The sequence below is a fragment of the Pelodiscus sinensis genome, chromosome 14 (assembly GCF_049634645.1).
Source record: "Pelodiscus sinensis isolate JC-2024 chromosome 14, ASM4963464v1, whole genome shotgun sequence".
In the NCBI taxonomy this organism is placed as follows: domain Eukaryota; kingdom Metazoa; phylum Chordata; order Testudines; family Trionychidae; genus Pelodiscus; species Pelodiscus sinensis.
This window is the reverse complement of record NC_134724.1, coordinates 32275815-32302737: the sequence shown is the minus strand read 5'-3', so window position 1 is coordinate 32302737 and position 26923 is coordinate 32275815. Positions and strand designations below refer to the sequence as shown.

Here is a 26923-nt window from a genome sequence, read left to right as displayed (position 1 = left end):
GTGCCCCTGGTCTGCTGGAGACGGAGCAGCTTACAAACGGGGCTTTCTCGCCCCGACTTCCGGGGCGAGAAAGCCCCGTTCGTAAGTGCGGATCCGACATAAGTCGGATCCGCGTAAGTCGGGGACTGCCTGTATAAGGACTAATTGGAAAATGAGTAGAGAATTCAGGATTTGGTGTAATATGTGCAATAATGCTGTTTTCCAATAACAATTGTTGAAACAGCACTATGCCATTGGATGAGGCAATAGTTTATTTTCCTTTTATCATCAGTTGCTTGAAAATGCTTCATGCCAGTTACCAGACCCATCCTTTTTAAATCCTTATGACAAATATATATTTGTCATTTAAACACTTAAAAGCCTCAAAAGACTATTGTATTTGAAAATTAAAAAAATAAATGTACAAATTCAGTGTATGACTCACATCATTAACTCTGAACTTGCATCTCTATACATAAATAACATAAAAATTAGAATCTGAAACCCATAAAATAACGCTTCCATAATTCTACTATTTAAAATATAAATTATCCACATACAAAGTCTATATAATTATCAACAAGCAGCCTTAACACATTAGCTTGTATGCACATATTCCATATATAAATTATAAAAATCAACCAAATCTTGGAATTATTACTAATTATTATAGAAAACACCATTGAAATACATATCTATCAACATAAAATCTTTGATGTGTGTAACTAAGTGCCATGCATTTAGAAAATACAACAACATAGATGTATAACACTGTGAGAAAATACAAGACGCCATCTGTCTTAAGTGCTATTCATTATAGCAAATGGAAAGCTGCTAATACAAAAAAAGAAAAAGGTTGCATTGCACAAGCAATGGAAAATACGTTAGTAATTTTAAACCCTGGTATTCATAGTGTAAGGCTGCTATATTTAAATTGATATACACATTTTAAAATGCAATCCATCAATTTCAGCAGAGAATGTATTTATTTAGTAAAGAATCAAAATCATTAGGCATGAATTATTTTAGTCAGTGTAGATTACTGGAGCAACATAGTATTTTTGTCAATCAAACTTGAATTAGTAGCTGAAGCTTCTCACTGGCTGACTTGGCTCATCACCAGGAACCAGACTATTACAGTGAGTTTTAAGTACCAACACAAGGCTCAGAGCTAATGAATAATAAAGAAATGTGCATGTTTTTCTTTGTAACCAAGTGTTACCAAATCCCCTCCAGACACCTGTACAGGGCTAAACTGTGGGAGCAACTGTATTTTAGGAATCCACTAGTATATATTAATTCTACAGCATTATACAATTGAAAAAAAATCTTCAAACAGTATTGATCATTAATTATAGGGTGAAAAAAATCAAGTTCTTTGTCATTAAATTGTTTCTACAGAACAAACTATGCTGCTGTGCAGATGTCAGCACCATTAAAAGCAGTGAGCCCAGCTAGTATTTTTTGATGCATGTATCCAAAATGACAAGATTCTGTGAGTAAAGCTGAGAAATCATTCATATTCTCTTCATTTCTTGGGGCTTTTTTCTATCAGTTGCCAAATCCTGGAACCTTCAGTGCTCATAATGGGGCAGATCTTCAGCAGGTATAAACTGTTATGGGCTCATTGGCTTCAGAGAAGTTGCTCCCAGCTCGCGCGCTCTCTCTCTCTCTCTCTCTCTCTCTCTCTCTCTCTCTCTCTCTCTCTCTCTCTCTCTCTGTGTGTGTGTGTGTGTGTGTGTGTGTGTGTGTGTGTGTGTGTGATTATAGCCTTCATATTTTACATGTAATAAATCTGTCCATGTATTGCTACCATCTTTAAAGTAAAATACTTCCAGATGGAGTTTTACTCAGAGTCTAGCAAAAATAAGCTTTCACAGCTGTGATTCAGGAGAGTCTACTACTTTCCAAGCAGCATCACATATTATGTTTCTAACATGTCATCATATGTGTTGGCTTCTGTTACAATCAACAGAAGGTATTCGTCATTGACGAATTCAGGCCTCATCCAGGTGGCATAGAGGGTGAAATACTTAATTTGCCCTTCACCAAGACAAAGGCAACACCTTGGCTAAAATGGAGGATACAAGATTCTTGGTTTGCTTGAACTGATTCATAAGCCCTGGGGGGAGCTACCACACTATCAGTTGCATTAAAGATGTTTTCCCTCTTATCCTTAGCAGTGAGAAAATATGAAGGGCATTCCAAGAGCACAAATTTGGGCCCTGCTATTTGGTTTTATGTCATTCATAATTTGAGATTTAACCAGAGAACATGTGGGACTAATTGTCCTTCTCATTCTAGTCACCATCAGCTCCTCTTCTAAAACCATTAGCCCATTTCCTCCCTTTACGATATTCCAGCATGTCATGTTAAAATGACTTTGAGTTTATGGAAAATGGCTGAGCCCTTCAATATGAATTTGTCTCTCATCCCAACCACGTTCTCACACAAACTGAGCTTTTCAAGAACGCTTCCCTCAAGATTCTGTTAGAACATATTTCCTAATCTGTGACAATAGAAACTGTTACAATGAAGCAGAGGTCAGGATTTCTTTTCCCATTATCTGGCTTACTTTTGTTGCTCAGATCGTCTAATATCGTTTTCCAAAGAGTTAGCTGATAACGCCTCCTGATTTCAATTTTTTTTCCTGATACTAGTTTCTGAGTTCCATTCCAGTCAATAACCTTTTCATTTTCTTTGAGTGCTTGCTCATGTATATTTATGATGGACAAAACAACAGCAATATTTTCTATCAGTAAAAAGAGAAATGCATGTTCTTCTCCCCTGTTCTGAGAGAACCTCTTGATGTAGAATTTTTGTGAAAACATTATATTCTTCTGCAAGTTTCTTCCCTCCCAAGGGTGCAGAATGAGATGGTAGACCACCTCAGCAGGTTGTTTCATGGCCACAAGTGGTCCTTATACCCAGATGTTGCGAATTTGATTATCCAAAGGTAGATCTTTCCCCAAATGGACCTATTTACCACACAACACAAAGGAAGCGCCAGCAGTTCAGCTCCTTCTAGAACCGCAGCTCAGGCCCCACCGAGGAGATGTTCCTCTTCCAGAATCATAGAGCTAGAAGAGATCTCAGGAGGTCATTAAGTCCAGCCCCTTGCTCTAGGCAGGACAAATCCCAACTAAATCAATCCAGCCAGGGCTTTGTCAAGCCGAGACTTAAACACCTCTAGGGATGGAGATTCCACCACCTCCCTAGGTAACCCATTCCAGTACTTCACCACCCTCCTAGTGAAATACATTTTCTTAATATCCAACCTGGACCTCTCCCACTGTAACTTCAGACCATTGTTCCTTATTCTGCCATCTGTCACTACTGTGAATAGCCTCTTTGGAACCTCCCTTCAAGGAAGTTGAAGGCTGCTATCAAATCCCCCCTCACTCTTCTCTTCGGCAGACTAAACAAACCCAAATCCCTCAGTCTCTCCTCATATGTCATGCACTTCAGACCCCTTCCCATTTTGGTCATCCTCCGCTGGACCCTCTCCAATGCGTCCACATACTTTGTACAGTGGGAGGCCCAGAACTGGACACACTACTCCAGATGTAGCCTCACCAGAGCCAAATACAGGGGAATAGTCACTTCATGGGATCTGCTGGCAATGCTCCTCCTAATGCACCCTAATATGCCATTATCCCTCTTGGCTACAAGGGCGCACTGTTGACTCATATCCAGCTTCTCATCCACTGTAATCCCCAGGTCCTTTTCTGCAGAACTGCTACTTGGCCGTTCGGTCCCCATCCTGTAACAATGCTTAGGATTCTTCTGTCCCAAGTGCAGGGCTCTACACTTGTCTTTTTAGAACACCATCAGATTTCTTGTGGCCCAATCCTTTAATCTGACCTGGTCACTCTGGACTCTATCCCTGCCCTCCAGCATATCTACCTCTCCCCCTAGCTTAGTGTCATTTGCGAACTTGGTGAGGGTGCAATCCATCCCCTCATCCAGGTCATTAATAAAGATGTTGAACAAAACTGGTCCTAGAACAGATCCTTGAGGCACTCGGCTAGAAACCGACCACCAATCTGACATCAAGCCGTTGATGGCTATCCGTTGGGCCCGACAGTCTAGCCAGCTTTCTAGCGAACTTGCAGTCCATTTATCCAATCCGTGTTCCCTTAACTTACTGGCAAGAATATTGTGGGAGACTGTATCAACAGCTTTCCTAAAGTCAAGGTACATCACATCCACTGACTTTCCCCTATCCACAGATCCAGTTACCTCATCATAGAAGCTAATCAGATTGGTCAGGCATGACTTGCTCTTTGTTGACTCTTCCTGATCATTTTCCCCTCTTCCAAGTGCTTCAAAATGGATTCTTTGAGGATCCCCTCCATGATTTTTCCAGGGACTGAGGTAAGCCTGACAGGCCTGTAGTTCCCTGGATTGCCCTTCTTCCCTTTTTTAAAGATGGGCACTACATTTGCCTTTTTCCAGTTAGCCGGAATCTCTCTCGGATGCATTAAATATCCGGACCCATGGATTAGTGTATGTTTAGCTTTTCTAACTTGTTCTTTCCCCACCAAGGGCTGTCCACCTCCTTCCCATGCTGTGTTCCCTAGTGCATTTGTCTGGGAGCCCACCTTGTCCGTGAAGACAGAGTCAAAGAAAGCATTGAGAACTTCAGCTTTTCCCTCATCACCCATCACGAGGTTACCTCTCTCAATCAGTAAGGGCCCCACATCCTCTCTGATCACCTTCTTATTGCTAACATGCCTGTAGAAACCTTTCTTGTTACCCTCACATCCCTTGCTAGCTGCAATTCCAGTTGCACTTTCACCTTCCTGATAATTCCTCTGCATTCTTGAGCAATATATTTATACTCCTCCCTAGTAATCTGTCCAAGTTTCCAATTCTTGTAAGCTTCCTAAGCCAATCTGGTCACCTACCATACGTGTTTTTCTTGCTGTGCATCGGGACGGTTTCTTCCTGTGTCTTTAATAAGGCTTCTTTAAAATACTGCCAACTCTCCTGGACTCCTTTCCCCTTCATGTAAGCATACCAGGGAATCCTGCCCATCAGTTCTCTGAGGGGCTCAAAGTCTGCTTTTCTGAAGTCCAGGGTGTGTATTTTGCTACTCTCCTTTCTTCCTTTTTTCAGGATCCTGAAATCTACCATTTCATGATCACTGCTTCCCAGGTTGTTACCCATTTCTACTTCCCCTACTAATTCCTCCCCATTTGTGAGCAGCAGGTCAAGCTGCGCATGACCTCTGGTCAGTTTCTTCAGCACTTGTACCAGGAAGATATCCCCAACATTCTCCAAATACTTTCTGGACTGTCTGTGTACCGCTGTATTAGTCTCCCAACAAATGTCAGGGTGATTAAAGTCCGCCATGGGAACCAGGGCCTGTGATCTGGAAGCTTTTCTCAGTTGTCTGAAGAAAGCCTCATCTACCTCATCCACATGATCCGGCGGTCTATAGCAGACACCAACCACAACATCACCCCTGTTGCTTCCACCGCTAAACTTAACCCAAAGACTCTCAACAGTCTTTTCTCCCTCTAAATACTGAAGCTTCAAGAAATCATACTGCTCTCTTACATACAGTGCATCTCCTCCTCCTTTTCTCCCCTGCCTGTTCTTCCAGTGCTCCTGTCATGTGAGTCATCCTACCAAGTCTCTGTTATTCCAATTAAATCATAGTTCTTTGACTGGGCCAGAGCTTCTAATTCTTCCTGTTTGTTTCTCAGGCTTCTCGCATTTCTGTACAAACACCTTAGATAACTAGTTGATCACCCTACCTTCTCCATCCAAATCAGGGGTCCTCCCTTGTTGCTCGTTCCTCTTTGTTTTTCTTTCTGGTATCTGACTTCCTCACTTACCTCAGGGCTTTGGTCACCATCCCCCAACGTACCTAGTTTAAAGCCCTCCTCACTAGGCTTTCAAGCCAGCCAGCGAAAATGCTCTTTCCTCTCTTGGTTAGGTGGATCCCATCTCTTCCTAAAAATCCTTGTGCCTAGAACAGAGTCCCATGCTCGAAGAAACCAAAGCCCTCTCTCTGACATCACCTGCTCAACCACGCAATTACTTCGTCAATTCGACGATCCCTATCCAGACCTTTTCCTTTAACAGGGAGGATGGACAAGAATGCCACTTGCGCTTCAAATTCCTTGATCCTTCTTTCTAGCACTACATAATTTGCAGTGGCCAGCTCAAGGTCATTCTTGGCCGTACATGGAGAAGCAGGAAGGGGTAGCGATCCAAAGGTTTAATCACTTTTGGAAGACTCTCAGTCACATCTTGGATGTGAACTCCTGGTAAGCAGCACACTTCTCGAGATTCCAGGTCTGAACGGCAGATGAATGACTCAGTCCCTCTTAGGAGGGAGTCCCTGACCACCACCACCACCCATCGTCTTCTTTTGGGGGTGGTGGTCGTGGAACCCTCATCCCTAGGACTACTCATCCTATGCCTTCCGGTAGATGGTGTTCCCTTCTGATTTCTTCCCTGAGAGGTCCCAATGGCCAAAGCATTCTCCACTGTAGTGCCTGTAGAGAGAGCCTGAAAGAGGTTACTTACCTCAACAGGAATGGGGGATACCTGAGTTGGTTGCCTTCTTCTTCTAGAGGTTACATGCTGCCAGTTCTCTTCCTTGTCCTGTACTGCCCTCATTGGCTCTTCAGCCTGCTGTGCCTGCAGGATTAAATGCTACCTTCTATCGAGGAAGTTTTCATCCTCTCTGATGGAACATAGGGTCGATACTTGGGCCTCAAGTCCTCTAATATTTTCTTCCAAAATGGCGACCAGCTTGCACTTAGTGCAGATGAAATCCCTTCTTTCTTCCAGGAGGAAGACAAACATGGCACATGCTGTGCCGGTAACAACAGCAGACCTATTACCATCCATACCTGCCTTCCTTCTGAGAGATTCCTCAGATGTTATTAAATGCCTCTTTGAAGGCCAGGAGTGTAGTAAAAAGATTTTAAATAATGGCGAGTGTATCTCTTCCCCCTTCCCAACACCCTCTCCAAACGCCCTGTTATCAGCCCCTGTTTGCAAGCTCCCTGGTCGCTGATTCACTGCTATATAAAGCCCTGGACTGCCTGATAGCCCCTCCCCGGATATGTCTACACATCAAAGTTAATTTGAAATAACAGCTATTATTTCGAATTAACTTTAATAGTGTCTACACAGGCAAACCGCTATTTTGAATTAAATTCGAAATAGCGGGGTGCTTAATTCAAATTTGGTAAACCTCATTCTACAAGGAGTAACACCAAACTCAAATTAGCTAATTTGAAATAAGTGCTGTGTAGACACTAATTTCGAAATAGGGGGCCTCCAGCTTCCCAGGGTGCCCTGCTGGCCACTCCAGCCTCAAGAAAGAACACTCCTCTTCCTCCCCCGCCCTCCCGAGAGTCCTTAAAGGGATAGACTATGGTCACAGTGCCTGTGCCAGCTCCAAGCGTGCCAACCCAGAGCCAGCAGTCACTGCCCCTACCCCAGTGGCCCCAAAACATGAGCCAGCAGTCCACTAGCAGCCAGCCCTCCACCACTCCCCAGGAGCAGTCTGCCAGCTCCCAGAAGCCTGCCAGCACCCAGAGAAGGCGGGCACCTTCCTGGTCCAGGGTGGAGATCAGGGTGGACCTTACTCAGGTTTGGGGGGGGGGATTCCCCCAATGTCCATCATCTCCATACTAGAGGGAGGAACACGGCCGTCTATGGCAGGATACCTGCCAACCTGTTCACCAAAGGCCACATGCGAACCCAGGAGCAGATTCGCATGAAAATCAAGGTGGTCTGGCGAGACCCCCAACCCTGAGCTTCCCCTTCCCCTTCCCCTTCTTCCCCTTCCAGCTCCGTCCTCCCAGGTTTCCCCCTCTCCTCCCCTCTCCCGCCTCCTTTCCCCAGTCTCACTAGAGTTTCATCCCCCCCACCACCAGTTTTGTTAAATAAAGAGAGTTTGTGTTCATGAAAATATGTGTATTTTATTTAACATCAGGAAGCGGGGTTGGGGGGAGGGGTAAGTGGAAGGACGGAGACACAAGCCTCCAGTGGGGCAGACCAGGCTCTCAGTGCTCCTCAGGGTGGAAGCTCTGCCGCAGGGCCTCCTGGATACTGACAGCCCCTGATGGACCTCCCGGATGGCAGCCTGCAGAAAGTGTAGCCAGGCTTGCAGCAACATGTTCACGAGAAGCACCAGAGTGCCCAGGGGCAGCTCTGGCTCCATGTTGCAGAGTGCTATGGTGTCCCAAGTGAGGGCAACCAGAGTACTCCGAGACAGGAATGCTTTGCTGTCCCTCAGCGAGGCAGACAAGCAAGCAGGGAGACCTGGGAATCGGCTGCCCAGGTAGGGGTGTGTGGGTGTGTGTGTGTCCCTTTAAGCACAAGCCTCAGGCAACAGCCACACAAAGACACTCTTGACCTGATGCCCTACCCCTTACCTGGTTCCAGCCAACTTTAAATCCGAATCAGTGTCCACTAATTCGAACTGCATTTTGTGTATACGCGTTAATTCGAATTAGCTTAATCGGAATTAACTATTTTGAATTAAGATAACTCAAATTAACAGTGTAGTGTAGACTTACACCCCCGATTAAGGCTCAACCAATGAGCAGAGGCTTCTAGATTTCAAACCTTGATTGGAAGCTCACAGCTTCCACCTGCCAGCCACAGCACACACTCCTTGCAGGGGCGGGGCGGAGTGTGGGGGGGAAGAGGAGGGAAAAAAACCCATACAATTTGTAACAACTACACAGTTAGTCGATAAGAGACTACTCTGCAGAGCCGCAGCAGGGGTAGTTCCTGGAGCCACTGGGCTCTTACTACATTTAAAATGTAGAGGCACAGCGTCCCAAACCAGGACTCACACTGAGTCCAGCAGCCCATATTTGCGGCAGCCAGAACTGACCACAGACTGGAGCTGCTCCTGGAAGCAGCCTCTTGCTGGAGCCAGCCCTAGCTGCCATGAACAGAAGCTGCTCCAGCAGCAGCCCCGGTTCATGGCGGCAAGGGCTGTCCGTGGACAGGGGCTAATGCCAGAGCAGCCTCCCCTGTTCTCTCCCCCCACTACCCCATCAGCACTGGCTCCTGTTCCCCCCCTTGCTGCTTCTCATACAGAGGTAGCAAGGCGGGGGGAAGCAAGTAGTTGAGTAGCTTATGCTTATCAGGCAGTCGAATTAGTCAACTACTTGCTAACATCCCTAGTTGATCGCACCACGTTGGCCATGTCAGTACTGATACCATCTCTGGACATGTCCATAGAAACCCTGATCTCTCTACCATACTCTTCCTGGACCTTTTAACTCAGGACCACAATCCCTTCTAGCATCCCGAACCTGGAGTTATTGCATCTCACAGTGTGGAATATCCACTGCTGAACCCATCAGAGCTTTAGTGGTAAGACCAGGTTAGACAAGTCCTCCCTGGCAGGAGGAAACCCTCTACAAAAGCCACATGTATTGCCAAGTGGAAGAAATTCTCACTATGGTCAGCGCAGAACAGCTCATCCCCAACCCTTGCTTCCGTGCCCTTGATTTTGGACTACCTTCTCCACCTCAAACAGCAAGGTCTGTTTGTTTCCTCCATAAGAGTCCACTTAGCTACCATGTCAGCTCTCTATCCGGGCACACATGGTCATTCTGTGTTGGCAAACTCCATGGTTAGCTTATTTTTAAAGGGCTTTGACAGACTTTACCCTCGGGTTTCCCAACTGGTTTCCCCCAGGACCTCAGTCTAGTCCTCTCCAGACTAATGGGAACACTATTTGAACTGTTGCCCTCGTGCTCCCTACTCTACCTCTCATACAAGGTAGCATTCCTGTTAGCAATAATCCCACCAGGAGGATGTCTGAGCTTCGGGCCCTAACATCAAAGCCCCCCATATAGTTTTCTATAAGGGCAAGGTACAACTCCAACCACATCTGGCTTTTCTCCCAAAGATGGTGTCATATTTCCACAGGAGCCACATCTTTTCAGTTTTTTTACCCCAACCCAAACTCTAGTGCCTAAAGACAGAGACACCACTCCCTCGACTCACATAGGGCACTGGCTTTTTATATTGATGGAACAAAGCAATTCAGGAAGTAACTGCACCTGTTTGTAGTGGTAGCTGATAGAATGAAGGGCCAATCCGTATTGGCTCAATGCAACTCATTGTGGATGGTATCCTGAATCCCGGAATGCTACAGCCTCACAGGATTGCCTTCACTCCATTCACTGTGCACTACATCAGGGCTCAGGCCTCTTCCACAGCATTCCTGGCTCACATCCCTACTCAAGATATCTGTAGAGCTGCAATCTGGTCCTCTGTACACAATTTTGCTGCACATTATGCAATTACACATTGCAGCATTTGTACAGACAATGCTCCAATCAGTGCAAAACTTTGACCCCACTTCTTGAACATGGATTTGTGAGTCATCTAACTGGAATGCACATGAATAAACACTCGAAGAAAAAAAGGTTATTTGCCGTCTCGAAACTGTTGCTCTTCAAGATATGTTGTTCATGTCCAATACCTACCCCACTTCAGAGTAGCCACCAAGAAAGAAATGAGGAGGGTCAGGTTAGCAGAGCTATATATTGGGTGCCATGAGGGCGCCACTCCAGAGGGTGCCCAGGCTGATCCTACAGCTAACTGCTAAGGGAAAAAATCTTCCAACTATTGTGCATGTACGTGCATACATACCTGATTGGAGTGGATCTGAAAGAACAACAATTCTGTTTTTCTTTAGGTTCTTAATTCTTCTGGGACAAGAAATTAACAAAAATAGATATGTAGGGGACATTCAGTTTTCGCATCAAGACAAAGTCTATCAAAAGTTTGCGGATGACACTAAGCTAGGGGGAGAAGTAGATACCCTTGAGGGCAGAGAGAGGGTCTGCCCTAGAACTGGCTGTCCGGGGGGGGGGGGTCCCTTTAAGCACAGGTCTCAGATACCATGTGTGTGGCTGCTGCCTGAGGCTAACTCCTGACCTGATGCCTTGCCAGAAGTGGTTCCAGTTGGCCTTAAATGCAATTCAGTGTCCTATCAGCGTGGATGCACTATTTTGAAATAGCAAAACGCTATTTTTTTAAATAAGATATTTCGAAATAACTATTTTGAAATAAGATAATTCAAAATAACACGGTAGTGTAGACTTACCCTTAGAGACTAACCAAAATACGTTACCCTCTAAGGTGCTACAGGATCATTCATGTTTGCAATATCAGGCAGATGGATCATCAGAGAAGCAAAAGTTGCACTTTGCACAAAAGAGTAATGCCTCTATACCATTCCAAGCTTCAAGCAGCCTGAGAAGCAAATGATCAGACCCAAAGATTAGATTTGAGTTTTTCACATGATAAAACAAGGAGTCAGTGAGCCGTCCAATTAGTTTATTTACTTTATCATTTATTAGTTAAATTGAAAATATTTTTCTTTCTGGAAGAGAATCATCATGAGACCTTAATAATGATACCTTTATATAGTTAAGTACTCATTTTCTGTAAGGTTTCTCTTTAGGATCGTATACACTGAATTCTTTTTAGGAATTTCTTCATTTTTACCCATTACAACACATTGTGCACAGACATTTTACATGCATTGTAATTGTGAGAGGTTTTAAATGGAGTTCACCAGAAATGGAAGATGGAAAAATATAATCTTATAATCATCTGCCTAATAAAAGATGCAGTATTGTTCATCTGTAATGCTGGAATATTTGTTTCCTCAGTTATTATTTATAGTTCTAATGCAGGGGTGGGTGATAGTAGCCCATGGGCCAGATGCAGTTCACCAGGCTTAGTGCCTGGTGGGCTGTCAGACACTTTATTTACCTGCGCATCCACAGCTACAGTCACTTGCAGCTTCTGTTGGCCGTGGTTTGCAGTTACTCCATCAGTGGAAGCTGTGGGAAGTGGTAGTCCAACCCACTTCACTTCCTATACCTCCTGGTGTCCGGGAACAGCAAATCGTGACCAATGAGAGCTGTGGATGGTCATAGCTGCAGACACACAGGTAAATAAAACATCCAGAAGCCCACTAGCAGCTAACCCTCATGAACTGTGTCTGGCTTAGAGGCTGCTTATTGCCCACTCCTGTTCTAATGCATGTTTGTGTATACCATCAGGTTTTTATGATTGTTTCAGTGCATGCATTAATTAAAAATATTTTCTTTGGAGAACAATAGTCTCTAGTTTAATTTTACATATTTTTATTGAAATGTATGTATTGTTTCTCTTTATATAGGTGTGTGTTCCAGATGAATATAATGCAATATTAGGAAGAAGTGCAAATAAGCAAGTATTTGAAGGTTTGGCAACTGGAATTCTCAGAATCATTGCTGTGGTCTTTGAGTGTCTGATCTCCAGTCTACCAGATGTAAACAATCAGCCCACTGCACCTAAAATAATACAAGAAGTGAAAAACAAACCCTCAAAAGTTGAGGCCTTTAACTGCAGGGTTCAGGACCTGATCAGGTAAAAACTGATTAAATGCCTTTAAACTTTGTTTGTGTGTTTTAGTAAAAGGAAATTAAAAAGATCTAGCAATGGTAACAAGCCTAACTCAATAAGACTAACATCTATGACCACTCAAAGGCTACAGTGGTGTGGGTCAGAAGACCATTCATAGGTTATTCATGCAAAAGCGTTCTTGGAGAAAACTGTGGGACAGATTCTGCCCTCAAACATGCATGTACACTGAAGTCTACAGAGATTTGTGCGTTTATCTATGTGAACAATTTAGCCTTGTGATTGTCCAGCTTTCTCCTGTGATGTGGAGAAATTTTCCAACTCTCTCTCCAACCTCAAAATATCTCCTTATTGACAGAAAAGAAAGTAAAATGTACACAGAATTGTCACTGCTCCCCATGCTTTATGAAGATTGGCTTATAAATATGCATAACTCAAATATGCTTTATGTAAAACCATTCGTGTAACATATTAATTTTAAAATTACAATCTGATGAATTGTGTATATGCTATTTTTGTGCATATGTTATTCTTGTATGTGAAGTTAGAAATATGAAGTATGAATCTCTTTATAGTTCTAAAAGTTCTATAGTGCTGTAGTGCTAATGAAAGACATTACTGATGCTCTGGTTCTTAATGAATCGGTACTTAAACCAATGACCTGTAAATAGTCTTGTTTGTCCAGTAAGCTCAGACCGTGGTTGTTCCTCAAAAGACATATGACCATGCTACCTGGTACTGGAATCCAAATTGAACCTGGTATATTTTTCCATGCGGATGCAAGGTTGCCAAACAAAAGGTTCCTTCCCTGAGTGAAAGTCTATTTAAGCAATGGGAAACCATCAGTCATTTGTCTTCAGCTGGCTTTTGAAACTGCCTGGCCAACCCCAAGAGAATACACAGAACTTTGAAAAAGCTGTACACCCAAGTCAGAATAAAGATCAACTCTGACTTGAAGCTTTTACCTGAGATAAGAACAGTTGTTTAGGGTAAGAATTTGAATGTAAAAAGTTTTAGTGAATTAGAATTAGCTAAGTGTTTTTTGTTCATTTTAATTTCATAATTTACTTTGATCTGACCATTTTCACGTTGTCGTCATCATCAACAACAACCATGGGCTCAACTCCCCTTGGTGTCCGATGCCTCCCTCACTGTCTCCTTCCATCTTTCCCTGTCCAATGCAGAGTGGCTTAGTTTTTGTGGACTAGCTCCACACCAATCTACTATATCATGTACCCATTCTCTGTGGGGTCTGCTTCTCCTATTCGGACCATCCATTATGCCGAATACTAAGGTCTTGAGTTTTCGCTCATTGTTCATTCTGCAGATATGCCCGAATAGCTGTACCTTCCACTGTATAAACTTCTGCAGTAGGTTCTCTTTTGGCTGTATCTTCTATATAATTCCTCGTTGGTGACCTTCTGCATCCATCCTATTCTCAGGATCTTTCTATAACGACTCCCCTCGAATGCCAATATCCTTCTCTTCAAATCTTTCATTATCACCCATGTGTCACATCCATACAACATGCTGCTGAATACACACAACGACTTAGATCCTACTTTTATACTTAATAAAAACACTTGTTTATTATTAAGCCCCATGTAAATAATTGTTAGCTGGGGAGAGGGGAGCAACTACTGTGCATATCTCTCTTTCATTGATAAAGTGGGCAGACCTTATGAGCCCATACCACATAGTCTTTGAGTGGTCATAGATGTTAGTCTTATTATCTGTATAAAACTTTTACACAGATTAAGACAGATTTTGGGGGGAAGTGGTCCCATTTTGGGGATTGGTTTCCTGGGTGCTGAGCCCTCAAAGCTGAAGCCTCCTGGAGCTAAACTGGCTCAGTGTCTATGCCGCTCTGCAGGTGGGTGATAACTCCCAATTCTGTGGTTTGGCTGGGAGAAACCAGAGGATCTGTCCTAGCACGACAAAGTAATGGTGAGCCCCAGAGAGCTGGAAGGCGAGCATCAATGGCATGATCAGCACACCAGGGAATAAGCCTACAGGAATTTCTGAGAGTCAACACATTACAAGAATAAAGGCAGCTGATGTATAGAAAGTCAGATAAAGTTTTTATGGAGAATATAAAAGATATATGTATGGCCACTTTGCATATTTGAATAGGGACTATTAGTTAGTAAGGTACTCTGGTAAAATCTGGACAAGAGGAATACCAATCAGAACAAAAATCTTATTAAGGTATTTGCTAATAATTTTACATTATACACTTTTAGCATTTGCCTTTTATTCCATGTAGAAATTTGTGTTTCTCAGTGATATTGTCTTTCTTCCCGCCCACCCGCCCGTGCGCACCTGACAGGATCAGGATCCTAGTTTGTTTAATTGTATTGGATTAGCATTGCCCAAATTCTGCCTTTGCATAAGCATGTTTCCTTTGTCAGTGGGAGTCCTTGTATTATTTGGCTGGTTACTCATTCGTTCTGTCCTTTTTTCTTAAATAAAGATGATCAAAATTTTCTATGATAAAAGTCCTCCAGACAGTCCATAGTTAGCAATTCTGTATAGGGAGCCTTACATTATTTTTATATAACATTTGTTGAATCCCAACAATGTGCTGCACTGTATTCAAACCACAACATAAAGACAGTCCCTGGATATAACCGTTTACACAGATAAAACGTTAAAAAGACTTAGAGATTGATAGTGTTTCTTTTGTTTTTTAAAATATTGCGTAATTTGCCTTTCTTTTACTTGGCAAAAGCAATATATATATATATCTTTTAATACAGAATATATAACCGTCACAGTTGCAATATATTGTTCTTCCTTTTTGTTCTACCTTACTCATTTCATATTTATCTACATTTACTCTTGAAAGTTCCTTATGCTACCCTTCTTCTCTCTATCGAGTCACACATTCTTACTTAGTATTATTAGAAAATTTCATCATGTTGTATGTTCTTTCTTTTAAGTTATTAAATAAAGAGTCCTAATTAATCCTAGTATTAATTTTTGTTACACTCGGCTACTTACCTCCTTCCATCTTGGGTAATCATTGTTCCCAATTTCTTCTCTTTGACATATAAGGAATTTCTTGCTTACTCATGCCACTCCCTTAGTGAACTGTCTGACTTTATCAGATTAGTCTTTGGTATGCTACTGTATAAAACTCCTTTTTAGGGCCCATTCCTGGCCAGATGGCAAACGCTCTCAATTCTCACTGATTTTAATGGAAGTCAAGGACAGGCAGGATCTCACTGAAGTAAGCTATGGACGTTATTTAATTTCATTTTACTTTTTTAATTCTATGAGGTATGGCAGGTATTACCATCTTTTTCAAAATCTATGCTAATTATTGATTAGCCTCTGTTTAAACGATAACACTCTTGATATATTGGTAGGTCATCCCTGGTTATTGGTTTAATTTATATCTCCCTCAGGTCTGTAGTTTTCTACATCTTCATAAATCTCTTCTCAGATCTAAGTGTTATATTAGCTTCCCCCCAGTCCAGTATCCATAGAGGCTTCAGATCAATTTGCTAATAGGTAGCCTATCTCTTTTTCTCTTAGAATACAGCCTGTGTGGTCCTTGATTTTAGCTCTCTACAGATTTTCTAATTTCATGGTCTCTCTCTGCTGAGACTCTGATTTGGGAATTTGTCTGTTCTGAGCATTTGTCTTTTTAACCTTTTCTGTAAAGGATTAGCCTCATGGCTGATTTTTCACTAAGTCTTACCTCTTCAATTAAAAAAATTACTTTTTTATCTCACAGAGTCTGTCTGTCCTCATCACTGTCCACTTGTTCCTTATGCACTTGAAAAAATTATGATTTATCTTAACTTCTTCATTTGCACTTTTGATTTCATTCTCTTCTTTGATTTTTTTTCAGTTTTAGTACACTGTACTTCAATGTGTATTTTTGCACACTTTCTCTATACCTCATTCTTTATATAATACTTCATAATATAGCTCTTTCTTACCCTTAATTACTCTGGGCACTTCTTTTTTCATCTCCACTGACCTTTTTAACTCCTGGTATATTTATTGTGAGATGGCACATATAACATATGGGTCCACAATAATTAATCTTTCTGTGCTCTCCTTTTGATTTTTTTATTCCTTTCCCTCAGTTTTTAATATTTAATTTCAATAATTTCCTTTTTTCCCCTCATAATTCCATGTACTAAAATACACAGGTGTACATATTTGTGCATATATTTGAGCATGTGTGTGAAGGGGGTTAATATAAATACACATACACAAACCATATTTTATACACAGTTGGTAACACCATTTATTATTATGAAAGTTGTCTGACACATCCCATCATAATGCCCTGTTTCCAGTTACTTATTACTATGCCATTCTTGAACCTTGGACTGAAATTTTCCATACCAGGTTATCTGTCACATCCTGAATTGTTTTGTAAAATTCAAGCTTAAAAGGTTCAGCCATTTCTGAGAAAGTGGAATGAGGGAAATGTTTTTTTCACCATGTTAAAATATTCTGGCAATCTTTCCTTCAGTAAGTCCCCCATGCAGCCCCTGGCTTTGATGCCGAGACTTGAAATTTGGCAGAGGGTGATCTTGGTATCAAGGATGTGTCTTTGAAAAATAGTAATTTGCCCCGATCAGTAGTTGCTAGTTAGAACTTCATAGTTGAATTCTCTGAAGAGTCTCTCTGCATTAAACACAACAAGGGGTTGAGCGGGACTTTCCCCATAGTTCCCATTCTGGGCTGCTGCAGGCTGTGCCAGAGCTAAGCACCAGAACAGAAAGTAGAGGGACTTGTCTCTCCTGTATGCTCATAGCCCCCTCTTCTGATGGGCAGACAGAGAGTGGGAGGAAACTGCCTGAATGGAAAGCAAAGAGTATAAGAACCACACCTAGGGGATTCTGGCATTTTAAAACTTTTTAGAACTTGACTCTGGAACCTTAATGGTGTTCTTTAACATACCATGTGTGTGTTACATACATATGCACACACACATACATTCATAGGCGTGCGCAGCACATTTCATTAGTGTGCACCCAGGGATTTTTTTTTAAAGGCAAACATTTATTGAATAAAGAAACTAAAACTTAACTAAACTTATTTTTTTAAATTACAACTAAACTTTACTTAAAAGAGCGTATCATGCTATTAAATTAAAATGCAAAGCCACTTTTTTTTAAGGCATTAGGGTGTGCCTGGGTACACCCGGCACACCACCTGCACACGGCTATGCATACGTTATAGATTATATAAAATGATCCCTTTTAGTTTCAATTCAGTCCTAATGTCTTGTATCACTATTAAAGGCATGTTTCATCATCTTTCCATCAGTGATTTTTCCTTTGTTACTCAGAATGAAATCAGTAAATGTTTGCTTTTTTTTCCTTTTACTTTTTAGGAACATAGAATTTGTCATGTCAAATCAGATCATTGGTCTGTTTAATCAGAAATCTTATCTACTGCAATAAATTGTTATGCCCTCATGATGCAGAGAAATCAATAGAAATAAAAAATGCACTTAGTCTCTTGTGCAGTGCTTAACATAAGGGAGCAAATTCGTTCTGATTTCTGCAGATCTTCTTTCAGCTAAATGTTGAGAATTGTTTGCCGTTACGTTAACCCTCATTACTACAAATAATGTTAATAATTATGTAATTATCCAGCCCTTTATAAAATCCAGCCATAGTGTTTAACCTTCTGAGACAGTGAATTCCACAGGTTGATTATACATGATCTATACTGGTATTTACTTTTGTTGTTTCTATACAGAGATTTTATAAGCTAAATCACTCCGGTATTTTGAGTTGAATGTAGTTCTTCATTTAGTGTATCCTAGGTACTTGAAATATCTCATTACTATTTTTCTCTTTACAACTCTAGTTTTGTTATTTTCTACAGATTAGTTATTTGAGAAGATATGTGTAGCAAGTTTCTAGTCTCTTTTGCTTGAACCCAGACAATCTCTCAGCTGCCCATATTTTCTTTATGGTCATCCTGTTGTACATGAACTTTTCCAAGTTTTTTCTAACTTCCTGTTTTGTGTGTCATTCATTGGGTAATGCTGCCTCTTTAAAACACAGATGTACTATTAGACTATGCTATTAAAGTTTCCCACAAGTAATGAAGGCATGCCAGAATGAATATACGTGGCCAATGAATATACATGATATATGTAGAATTCAAATGGTTAATCTAACTGCTCCATTTATTTCTTATCCTGAGTCTTTGGCTTTCCTTTTTTTTAGCAATTAACCATCACAGAATAACAACTTCACAATACACAATCTTGCCATCTGGCATTTCTGTCATTCTGATTTTTTACTATTTGTTAATTTAATGTCTTAACTAAAGTAGGGAATTAACTTTTCTTTTCAAAATGCTGGTTTATAAATCAGTTTTGCACGTATAGTTATGTCCTAAATGTACAAAAATCATAAAGAATCGTTTTATGCCAATCCAAGAATAGAATACTTATTATGGTGGTACGAAAGTCTGGCACAGGCAACATAGTAGAGCTAAGTAATTACTTTTTTTTTTTTTTTTTGGTGCATTTTAAAACTCTTTAAATCTGGTATAATGTTGGCTGAAATAAATCTAAGAAGACAGCTGTAGAGGAAGGCAAAATAAACAGTTGTCATTGATACCAGTGACCCCTAAAACAATTAAGTTTTAGAGGTCACTGATATCTTCCCAATAAATTCGCTCTCTTCCCAAATAGGGAACTTTGCTCTCTCCCCAATTGGGTTTTCAAAGAGCATGAAACTTCAGGATTGTTTTCTTCTCATAAAGAAATGAAAGGATGGGCACAGTGCTCCCTGTAAATTGAGGGCTTGGCCGGACACCCAGGAGACATTCAGATGCCACCCAGCTGATTAGCAGAGCACCTATAGTCAGCAGCTTGTGTTACGACTTGTGGTACACACCTGCATATGCCTCAGTGCATATAACAAAATTTATTCCACATGTGGTGGAACAAAATGAGAGGGAACACTGAGGGAGGTCTGCTTATTGATATTTTGTACTGACATCTGAAACCGACTGGGCCAAGCATGGGCATACCTTCAAAGCAGGTCCACTGATGGGGAGTAGGGAGGGAAAGAGGGCAATTGCCCCAGAACCTGGTGATTCTAAAGGGCATGGGCTCCTCTAGCAGCAGCCCGATCCTCAAGCCCTTTAGAATCACTGTGAGAGTGCTGCATGGCACACTCCAGAGCCCGCTCGCCACATGCTCTGATCCAGGCAGCACTTGGGCTGTTCCTTCTGGGAGCAGGAAGCCAGACTCTCTCTCTCTCTCACATGCGCACGCACACACGCTCTCTCTCTCTCTCTCTCTCTTTCCCTCCCCCCCTCGCGCTCCTCCAGGCCCAGCTACCCTGCCTCAGAACTAAGAGGCATGAGAATCAGACTAGGCTCTTCACCTGGGCGCTTGAAGAGATCTGGTTCTAATAGGGGACTGAAAGGTCTGGTGGCAGAGGAATAGTATGATTAGGAAAAAGAAGAGGGCAGATCTTTTAAATTAGCCACAAACAGATACATTAATATTATTAATGAAAATCTTTCAACTCCAGGCTACTTTATCATGTATTCTTTTGAAGATGTATTCTTTTGAAGGTTCCACAGGATTGACCAGAAAATGTGTGCCTTTGATAAACTGTCATTGTTAGCTTCAGTTCATCTCCTGTTCATCCTCTTTCCCCCTCCCTGTTCCTCAGAGATAAAAAATCATAGAACACTAGAACTGGAAGGGACCTCAAGAGGTCATTGAGTCCAGTCCCCTGCCCTCAAACAGTAAAACTCCAGTTGTCCGGCACCATCTGGAACCCGGAAGTGCTCCGGGCAGCCGGACAATTGGAGCTGCTCTGCCCCCGGCTTTCCCAAGTCAGCAGCTGGTCAGTTTCAGCAGCGGCTGACTAGGGTACGCCTGGGGCAGAGCAGCTGAGGTACTGCCAGGTTGGTCCTATAGTGCCGCCCCTCGGCGCTGCGGGACCAACCCGGCAGCACCCCAGCTGCTCTGCCCCAGGCGTCCCCAAGTCAGCCGCTGCTGAAACTGACCAGCGGCTGACTCGGGGAAGCCCGGGGCAGAGCAGCTGGGGTACTGTCGGGTTGGTCCCGCAGCACCGAAGGGCACATCCCCCCCCACTCCACCCCAAGCCCCTCATAGACCCCCCTTCTGATAGTCCAGCATATCTGATAACCCAGCACCCCCTGGGTCCTAAAGGTGCCGGATTATTGGAAGTTTATTGTAGTAGGACCTAGTATCATCTAGACCATCCCAGATAGATGTCTATCTAACCTGCTCTTAAATATCTCCAGAGATGGGGATTCCACAACCTCCCTAGGCAACTTATTCCCGTGTTTAACCACCCTGACAGGAAGTTTTTTCCTAATGTCCAACCTAAATCTCCCTTGCTACAGGTTAAGCCCATTGCTTCTTGTCCTATCCTCAGAGACCAAGGAGAACAATTTTTCTCCCTCCTCCTTGGAACACTCTTTTAGATACCTGAAAATCACTATCATGTCCCTTCTCAGTCTTCTCCTTTGCAAACTAAACAAGCCCAGTTCTTTCAGTCTTCCTTCATAGGTCAGGTTCTCTAGACCTTTAATCATTCTTGTTGCTCTTCTCTGGACCTTCTCCAATTTCTCCACATCTTTCTTGAAATGGGGTGCCTGGAACTGGACACAATATTTCATTGTGACCTAATCAACGCAGAGTAGAGCGGAAGAATGACTTCTCTTGTCTTGCTCACAACACTCCTATTAATGCATCCCAGAATCATGTTTGCTTTTTTTGCAACAGCATCACACTGTTGACTCATGTTTAGCTTGTGGTCCACTATGACCCCCTAGATCCTTTTCCGCAGTACTTTTCCCTAGACAGTCACTTTACATTCTGTATATGTGACACAGATTGTTCCTTCCAAAGTGGAGTACTTTGCATTTGTCCTTATTAAAGTTCATTTTGTTTACCTCAGACCATTTCTCCAGCTTGTCCAGATCATTTTGAATTATGACCCTATCCTCCAAAGCAGTTGCAACCCCTCCCAGGTTCGCATCATCTGCAAACTTAATAAGCATACTCTCTATGCCAATATCTAAATTGTTGATGGAGATACTAAACAGAACAGGTCCCAAAACAGACCGCTGTGGAACCCCACTTATTATGCCCTTCCATCAGGATTGTGAACCATTAATAACTGCTCTTTGAGAATGGTTATCCAGCCAGTTATGCACCCACCTTATGGTAGCCCCATCTAAGTTGTATTTGTCTAGTTTATTGATAAGAAAATCATGTGAGACTGTATCAAGTGCCTTGCTGAAGTCTAGGTTTACTACGTCCACTGCTTCTCCCTTATCCATAAGACTCGTTATCCTATCAAAGAAATCTTTCAGATTGATTTGACATGATTTGTTCTTTACAAATCCATCCATTTTACCCAACTTACACCCTAGCTATCTTCCTATAATTTGCCTATCAATATTGGAAAGCATGTTTATGACTTTTATGGTGCAGGTGAAGCGTTTAGATCAGAAATCTACAAGACATCTAATACTTAAGTCCACGAGAGTGTTACTAATAATCTTCAGTCTTCTTTTAATAAGATTTTGAATGGTCTTTTAATACTGCAATGAGACATCCTATTTTGTACACAATGTAATTTTATTCATAATTTCTCATATTGTTTCCAGCAGCTACCTGTCAGCTTTGTGAACATTAGCAGAAAATCTAATTTCTAGTCCTGCCACTTTTGAGGAGAAGGTTTCAGAGTGGATTGATAATAGCTGGGGAGCAACGTTTTAGAGTTGAAAGAGGCAAAACAGCAGCAGCTGCAGCCAGAAATGATGAGGATGCAGTAATCAAGGCATGAGATGATAGGGCTTGGACCAGAGTTTTAGCTAGCACAATAAAAAAGTCTTACAGTAGAAATCTGTTACATAATTGTTAAATTTTAGTCAGTTAAATTGTTGCCTATTAAAAAAGAGAATAGGTAATAGTCATTACGGTTCATGTTGTAATAAGACTGTATCTGGATAACATCCTCTCATTTTTTATTGCGTTCTGGGAAGTTTTCCTCTTCTAGTTTAAAAAAAAAAAAGTTATACTACTGCAGAAATATAGAGATTATTATAAATCATTTAACTATGGCAAAATTTCACTGACTTGCTAAGAGTATTGTAAAATAAACATATTAATTCATTTTACTTTTCAAATATAATAGAAGTTACCCTAAGATAAACCATTCTCATAACAGAAACTTCTGATAGCTAGAGAGAGCCAAATGTAAGATTATTGCAACTTGAACAACTTTATTTTTTATTTTACTGTTTATTTTTGTATATTTGTGAATGCAAAAGATGCTTTTTTTGTACAAGTTGATGCTGATAATGATAATACCAAAACAAAAAAACAAATAATTACAACTGGCCGGGTGCCAGATCTTAATGCAGTGGTGTTTTTTTTTCCCCCTCCACTTCTAGTTATGTAGTGAATATAGGATTGATAGACAAGTTATGCTGCTGTTTCCTCTCGGTCCAAGGTCCTGTTGATGACAATTCAAAAATAGCTACTTTTCTGCAAAATGCTACAGCAGTATTACATGGAATGTGTCAACTCTGTTTTGCTGTCAGTGGAAGGTAAGTACTCTTGCTATTATCATATCTGATTTGCTCTTTCACCTTTACTTTAAGCATCTGAAAAGCAGCAAACTTGGTGGCCACAAGCATATGCTCCTTATGTGGCACTGAATGCAGGAGGCCCCCGACTTGCAATGTGATTGGTTCCGGGAGAAGCATTGCAAGTCGGGGCATTGTAACTCGAACCCGCATTTACGATAGGCACCGTGTGCCGTTGAAAATGCAGGCCAAGGATGTAAGTTGGGGGTTTCCAGTTCCTTCCACACTTACAAAAATGGTTGTAAGTGAGGGGGGTCGGAACTCGGGCAGTCACAAGTCGGAGGCCTCCTGTATTATAAGTAAAGTTACAAAGTAGAACTGCTTTTAGTTTAACCAGGGTTGGTAAAGATGCTGGTATCAAAAGTTCAGTGTGTCCGTATTTTTACTGTGCAACTGTATTCAGTCACAGGCAACCATCCTATTAGTAAGTGATTTAGCAGAATCACAAACTTTATCTCCTTCATTCATCATAGAAAATGTTTTATCACTAGTCATTTTAAGTAATCAGTAACCTGAGGATTTCAGTATTGTTTTATTAGCAGCTAAGCTCAACTGTTAAATAGTTTATTTTGAATGGTCTAATTTATTCTCTGTACTTTAAAATTCCACCTGCAAGAAGGAGTGATTTTTTTTTTTAAATAGGAACACTTTCTGTGGAATTCATCCTGCTGGACAGGAGGAGATTTGTAAGGGTCTGGACTATACCTAGCATCTTTCTACAGAAGCATTTTAATAAAGAATTTTATTTTTAAAATAGAAATAGATAAATTGGTGAAACACCTCCAAAAACTGGACATCTAAATTTTAGGTTACATTTAAATATTTATAAGGGAATGATGAAAAGAGCAAATGCTTGTTTTTCTTTATCATTGCAGAATATTTGAAAAACATTCCTGTTAACTGGTGTCATGCAATTATTTTGTTAATAACACAGGGAAAAGTTAACCATAGAATGCAAACCTAGATAAGGAAGAAGAGGAAAAGAAAACAACATTGATGCAGGAGAAACTTAATTCTTGAAAGGGAAAAGTAACATTAGTGATGAAAAAACCACCAGTTAGTAAAACACAAACTGTGGAACAGATCTCTAAGTGGTTGTGATTTCTGATAAGTACGAGTCCCAGAACCAACAGCTGCAAATATAAGTCCACAAAGACCATGCAGACTTAATGAAATTTGTCTTCTAGTCTCTCACCAAGTTGTCATTTTGCACTTTCAACACACTATTGCCAAAAGTCAAATAGATACTAAAGACTCCTCTTTCTCTTATAAGAAAAATTATTCTAGCCACAAAAATAAGTGACAAGCTATTTGGAATTTCTAAAATAGACATAGCCTTTGAAAAATTAATTAGAAAATATCTAGCTCAAAATAGGGGGAAACTCTTTCAAGAAAATATGTACCTTGTATCAGGTCTAGAACATCAGAGCAGATAAGCACTGCTTCTACAACTATCCCAACATTTCTGATTTTACTGTTTTCATTTGATGACAATGCTGTTGCTTATGTCAGAATGTACAGAGCATGTTCAGATGCCTAGGACTGACTTGAGCATAGAAGGGAATGTGTAGAATCTGTTTTCAGATTTTTAACCACTGTTGTTGAATCATAGAGCTAGAAGAGACTTCAGGAGGTCATCAAGTCCAGCCCCCTGCCCAAGGCAGGACCAATCCAACTAAATCAACCCAGCCAGGGCTTTGTCAAGCCAAAACTTAAAAACCTCTAGGAATGGAGATTCCACCCCCTCCCTAGAAAACCCTCCTAGTGAAATAGTTTTTTCTAATGTCCAATCTAAACCTCTCCCACTGTAACTTGAGACCATTGCTCCTTGTTCTGACATCTGTCACTACTATGAACAGCCTTTCTTTGGAACCTCCCTTCAGGAAGTTGAAGGCTGCTATCAAATCCCACCTCACTCTTCTTTTCTGCAAACCCAAATCCTTCAGTCTCTCCTCATAGGTCATGCGCTCCATCCCCCTAATCATTTTGGTTGCCCTCCGCTGGACCCTCTCCAACGCGTCCATATCCTTTCTATAGTGGGGGGCCCAGAACTGGACACAATATTCTAGATGTGGCCTCACCAGAGCCGAATAAAGGGGAATAATGACATCTTTGGATCTGCTGGCAATGTTCCTCCTAATGCACCCCAATATGCCATTAGCCTTCTTGGCTACAAGGGCACACTGTTGACTCATATCCAGCTTCTCATCCACTGTAATCCCCAGGTCCTTTTCTGCAGAACTGCTACTTGGCCATTCGGTCCCCATCTTGTAACAATGCTTGGGATTCTTCCATCCCAAGTGCAGGACTGTACACTTTGTCCTTGTTGAACCTCATCAGATTTCTTTTGGCCCAATCTCTAATCATCTGCTAGCCTTCCTTCTTTGATCAAATGTTACATAGAGGCCTGTAGGAATGGTAGTTTAAAGAAAATGTTTTTTTCTTCTCCCAGTCCACTCTCATTAAAGAAATAAACCATGGGTGTGATTCTGCCATATTGTGTTATACCTAACTTCTTTAGTAGCCTCACAGTAGTATCTGTTCAGCATATCACGATAGAAATGGACCCCATATTTGTTGACCTTTTAAACTTGGTACAATGCAATAAAACCAATGTCACAGAAGCTATCTCTATGAGTAATTCACAAACACTGCTTAGATTCCGGAGAAGTGGTGACAAGACTTCAACAGTGTAACCTACTTGTTCTGTTTCTACTACTTTTAATGCCTAAGTACTGCTGCAAATACTGAAGTAGTGTCTTGATAAATGTGAATGAGTATGAACAAGAGGCATACTTCAGATAGGCACATATTAAAGTATGATAATATGTCTAAATTAATCTCCAGTTATTATTGTAAAAATGAATAAATACATCCAGTCCTAATTACACTAGAGTGTTGAAAGAGATTTTGACAGTTGAGATATTAGTGTGAAAAGCTCTTATAATTGGTTCAAGAGTGACATAAAAGCACTGTAACATGAAAAACAGAAGCTTCTATATAAGATTGTAATAATTATTTTTCCTCCAATGCATATAGTTAATAGTCACTACAACAGATGGAAACTGTGTGTTTATCAAGGAAAAATATATAGCTGAAGTGGTAGAATAGCCCGTGTATGCCTTACACACTGAAGAAATAAAGAGCAGTTCATCCAAGATAATATATGACCCTTAATTCAGCCAAGTTCATGGAAATCAGCTATGATCTGCTGTGAAGCTGACAATTGTACAAGTTTAATCTTCCCTGGAACTATTTTAACTTGCTAATAAGACTTCTATAATGTGGGGGGAAATAGCCTATGTGGCTTCTACCTACAGCAGGGACATGGCAGAGTCTGAATGAATAAAAACTAAAGTGAGCCAGAGACTCTGGCTTTCTATTCTCAGCTCTGGCACTGACTTTCTCTTCAGTCTTCTTGAAGTCTTTCTGCCTTAGTTTCTCTATCGGTAACCCGAGAATACCAAAACCTACACTGCTTAGATTCAGAAGAAGTGGTGACATGTCTACATTACAAGGACATTTTGAAAAACTCACATTTACCAGAATGTATGCAAACCTTGCAATGACAGAGGGCCTCACATCCTGTACACCTTGGACTTATTTGGACAATTGTCCCATGAAACACTTTCTTAAATGTGATAGAAGTCACACCCAGGCAGACGGCTTCCAGTTCTGTATCAGGAGCTTGATGTCAGTTCAATGATTTTCCTTCTCTTTTGAAAATAAAAATAAATCTTATCCCCTCTGTACCTGACACTAGTGCCAGGGGTCAGTGGGACACCTGGACATTATCAGTTGAAGGCATGTTGTCATAACAGCAATAATAAATAGAGAAGAATCTCAAATAATTTAATATGAATCAGAACAGGAGATGTTAGATGAAATG

At 41.3% G+C, this 26923-nt stretch overlaps 1 protein-coding gene across 11 annotated transcripts in view; it reads left to right on the top strand.

The window, feature by feature from the left end:
- Positions 1 to 26923, top strand: part of SCAPER (S-phase cyclin A associated protein in the ER) — a 406333-nt gene that overhangs the window by 306588 nt on the left and 72822 nt on the right. For 9 of the 11 annotated variants that reach the window (XM_075897367.1, XM_075897364.1, XM_075897365.1 and 6 more), the window contains 2 exons: positions 12176 to 12405; positions 22840 to 22995. In XM_075897367.1, the coding sequence (XP_075753482.1) occupies positions 12176 to 12405; positions 22840 to 22995 (386 nt within the window). Of the gene's footprint in view, positions 1 to 1380; positions 1475 to 12175; positions 12406 to 22839; positions 22996 to 26923 lie in introns of those variants that run through there. The other 2 variants (XM_075897374.1, XM_075897366.1) reach the window with 2 other exon arrangements.